At 30.5% G+C, this 3,939-nt stretch overlaps 1 protein-coding gene across 1 annotated transcript; it reads right to left on the bottom strand.

The window, feature by feature from the left end:
• Window positions 1-1,333: 1,333 nt before the first annotated feature.
• Window positions 1,334-2,791, bottom strand: LOC105120111 (uncharacterized). Its single transcript, XM_011018296.1, has 2 exons — window positions 2,665-2,791; window positions 1,334-2,608 (listed from the first exon to the last, which is right to left on the bottom strand). The coding sequence occupies exon 2, from the start codon at window positions 2,429-2,431 to the stop codon at window positions 1,589-1,591; it is 843 nt and encodes a 280-aa protein (XP_011016598.1). The 5' UTR covers window positions 2,432-2,608; window positions 2,665-2,791; the 3' UTR covers window positions 1,334-1,588.
• Window positions 2,792-3,939: the final 1,148 nt, after the last annotated feature.

Below are 3,939 nucleotides of genomic sequence, written 5' to 3'. Positions count from 1 at the left end.
ATTTGTCTCTTTTTTAAGGATATGGAATTGGTACTAAATTTTTTAATTTGAGATAGCAGAATGACTCGCATTATAATTATAAATAGAACTAAAACATATGTAGCCAATTTTAGTGAACCAAGTTAATCATTTTCTTAAATGTTTTATAACAACTTCATCTTGTTATAATAGCTTGAGCTTGAGGTCATTAGTTTAATTTTTTGTGAGTTGTTTTTTTTTTCAAAATAAAAAGAAAAGGAAAAAAAATTATTGAGCTAGGCATATGAGTTTCCTTAGACAGCCTAGTTATGTAAATGGCCCATTTTATTTTATTTTTGGTTTTTTTATTCTATTATTTAATTAGTGTGAGGTTTTTACTAAATTTAGTATTGAATTGATGGTAAAAAAAATTATATTTTTTTATCATATTATAAAATTTAAAAATTAATTCAATTCAATAAAATTTATAATTTGAGTTATAAGTTTATCAAATTGATTAAATATTAATAAAAAAAATTGGGTTAAAATTTTTTAAATTTAAACTATTATATTTAGTTTAATAATAATACTGAATTTTTTTTTTAACAATTTAAATATTATTTTTTTATCTTCAAAAATTTAGGTTCAACCTCCTGTGAAATTGCAAGCAAGAAACTAGTATATATAAAGGGTTATACAACAAGAAACTGAACAGAATTCTTGAAAATGAAACCTTAGCAAACGCATCATCAGATTTAACCTCCATGACTTGGTATCTAAAAATATCTCACCCAATTTCAAGATAATTTTTATTGTATGTCAAAAGTTCTCGAGCGCGTACTTTCCATCTAATTCCAAATAATCAAATGTTTAGCTTCCATTTAATTCCAATTTCGACCATCAACAAGTCCATTCCTGTGTGTGGATTTTAGAATTATTTTAAAGTATGATAGGGATTATTTAAAAAATAAAATTACTTAAATATATATTAAAATAATATTTTTTATTTTAAAAAGATTATTTTTGATATTTACACATCAAAATAATTTGAAAACATTGAAAAAATATTAATTTAAAATATAAAAAATTAATTTTTCTAAAAATATTTTTTAAATATAAAAATAAACAGGTGTTCTTTATCTAATTAAGCTTTTATATTGGCTGGTTGATTTTCAATTTTCGATCTTCCATGCATCCAATGGACTAGCCGCTAGCCTAGCTAAAGGATTCAGAACGGAGAAAGGAAGGAAAAGGTTCTTAAAACAAGTGGCCAATTAGGTGGCTCTATATATTCAGTTTCGCCACCATTACTTTCCGGCAAGCTACCTTCGCCCCCAGCAAAGAGGTAAAAGCCCCTATCAAAAAGTCATAAACCAAGCATTTTTTTACGTAATAAATTGGACATCTCCAAATGGGTTGACTAATTTTACAGCTTTCTTTCCCCACAAATTTACAGTTAAGAAAACGAAGACTCCTACGTACAATTTTCGGTATTACAACTCATTAAGAAAGGAAGGAGACATGTTAAAGAGCAATTGCTCAGAATGAAGAACGAGAATATACTATTAAGAAGCAAAAAAGAAGAACAGAAAAGAGGATGAGCCTCGGCGTGGAAGAGAAAAGGTCAAGTTCAGACCTTGTCAAATTCATCCTCACAGGTCTCCGTAGAATTCCGTCTTACCCTCTTGCAGAGCAGAATCGCCCCAATCCAGATAAGACTCTTGACAACTCTTACCATTCCGATCGTCACTGTCAGGTAATACAGCCACCAACCAGCCAAATCAGCCACTCGTAAATTCATCGACAGCTCTATCTTTGCCTCTGCTACGAAAACCAGAGACTCAACTTCATCCCTTATACTCAACCACCACAAAGTACCATAACTCAAAGCTGTGGCCACCCTCTGTACCCACTTCTCATCTCCAGCGGCACCAAAGATCGTGTCATCAACCACTGGCTTAACAACAGTTCTTGACCAGTGGATCATGGTTTCATGCAACCCCAAGAAAAATATGTATCTACACAATAAACCTCTTCCAGAATCAAAACTAGAACCATCAAATATTCCAGCGGCTATGCTCCCTTCAATGCCCAAGCCAACACAAATTTGTAAAGTGCATAACACAATCCATGCAGTGTACAATCCGGGCCTGTAAATTACGCCTGGTGACTCACTTAGAAGGGTGGCTCTTCCTCCCAAGCCGTGAATAAGAGTAGCTATGCTAACAATTGAAACAAGAAAACACAGAATTGATGGATTGATGGACAACAATAAGGATAAGATGAAAGAAGAGGGTGATTGCTGTGTAGGATCAGATAAGATGGTCAACATATAGTTATAGCTAGAGAGCCTGGCAAGGAGGAGAAATGAGAGAGGCAGCAAGAGACTGAGGAGGGTAATGGTCACGACATGGAAGGGTTCTCTGAAGATGGCACAACCTAAGAGCTTTTTTTCCTTCTTTTGCCATCCCATGGTTTTTCCCTGAAGCTGAAGCAAATATGACCTGTGACAAACTTGGTTACGTGACAAGAAACATCAAACGAGGTCTATATTTATGTGAAGAATTAGTACGGAGTACCAGAAAAGGAATATGATCAAAGTGGTTATCACGTCCACGGTTTAAATTAGTTGAGACAGGACACAGTCCTAGTCCATGCCTTCTTACGTTTTTGTTTGAAGCCAATATTATATCTTGTATCCTTCATGGAAAGCGCTGATAGTATGTCCCATTCAGTGGTTGAGGCTGTTTTTCATTTTTTTCTTTATTAGTTTTGTGGTCGCAATTTTAAATTATTTTGATGCTGATTGTTTTTGAACAATTCGATGGATAGGTTTGATTTTTCGTTTGTTGTCCGAATTACTGTTTTCTGCTGAGAATTTTGACTCAAGGACGGACATACTATAATGGTAAGATGGTGGTTCCAAGGAATTGTGGGGGAGCCAAAGTGTCTATAGCTACATTAATGTTCTTGTTTAATTACAAGTGATCGATATAATTGGATTCAATAAAGAATTATGCTAAATCAAGATTAAAAAAGCTAAACTCCCTATGAAAAATAGTGTTCACCTCATCCATTTATATTATTCATAAGAACAGAGTAATAGCAATCTTACCTTATAAGCTAAAGATCTTAAAATTAGTTATTAGTGGCATTTATATTTTTTTTACAAGACATATCAATCATTATTAAATTAATTAATTAGGTCTAAATAAGTTTTTTACATTAAAACAACCAAAATATGCTTAACTTAAAATTCTTTAAAACTGGCATCAAGGGATAATTTGGTATTTTTACAATGGTTTTTTTGTTATTATTATATCAATTGAGTGACAATTTGATATTTGACTAAATAGAACAAATTAAAAAAATAATATCATAATTAAATGACCAAAATTCCCTTAAAAACAAAAATATTAAAACGAGTGTGAAAGAGCTTTTTTATTTTTTCACAATGATTTTTTTTGTTATTGTAATATTAGCTTGGGACAACTTGTTTTATATATATATATATAAAAAAAAAAAAAGCATGTGAGAACCCTCAAATACTTTAGGATGTGTATATGACGTTTCTTATCAATTAAAAATACATTTTCATCATGTTTTTAGAAATATTATCATATCTTCTTTCTAATTGATGCAACGCATGTTAGTGGTAGTAAGATGGTTTGTTAATAGTTAACCTTTCTCTCTCTCTCCTCCCTGAAAATCACAATTTGGCTCTTTTTGTTATTGATATTTAAATTTCAGTTTTTATTTTTTTATTTTTTATTTTTTTCCTTAGTTGTTTTAGAAAAGTTTTATTAGTTCTTAATTTTATCCTTCAATCCAAATTTATATTATTATTTCTTTCAATTTAGTCTTCATTATTTTGGTTTCTATTTTTTCTTTATTTACCTATTTGTAAAAGTTTTATTTATTTTCAGTTTTATACTTCAATTTAAATTTATAGTATATTATTTTTATCAATTCAATCCTCAT

This window comes from Populus euphratica, unplaced genomic scaffold (assembly GCF_000495115.2).
Source record: "Populus euphratica unplaced genomic scaffold, PopEup_1.0 scaffold4796.1, whole genome shotgun sequence".
Taxonomy (NCBI): domain Eukaryota; kingdom Viridiplantae; phylum Streptophyta; class Magnoliopsida; order Malpighiales; family Salicaceae; genus Populus; species Populus euphratica.
Note: the sequence above shows the minus strand (reverse complement) of the source record. Positions and strands in the feature narration are given on the sequence as shown.

Bases quoted from the DNA above. Each gene is read 5' to 3' on its own strand.
- LOC105120111 (XM_011018296.1), bottom strand. From the start codon at position 2,431: ATGGGATGGCAAAAGAAGGAAAAAAAGCTCTTAGGTTGTGCCATCTTC.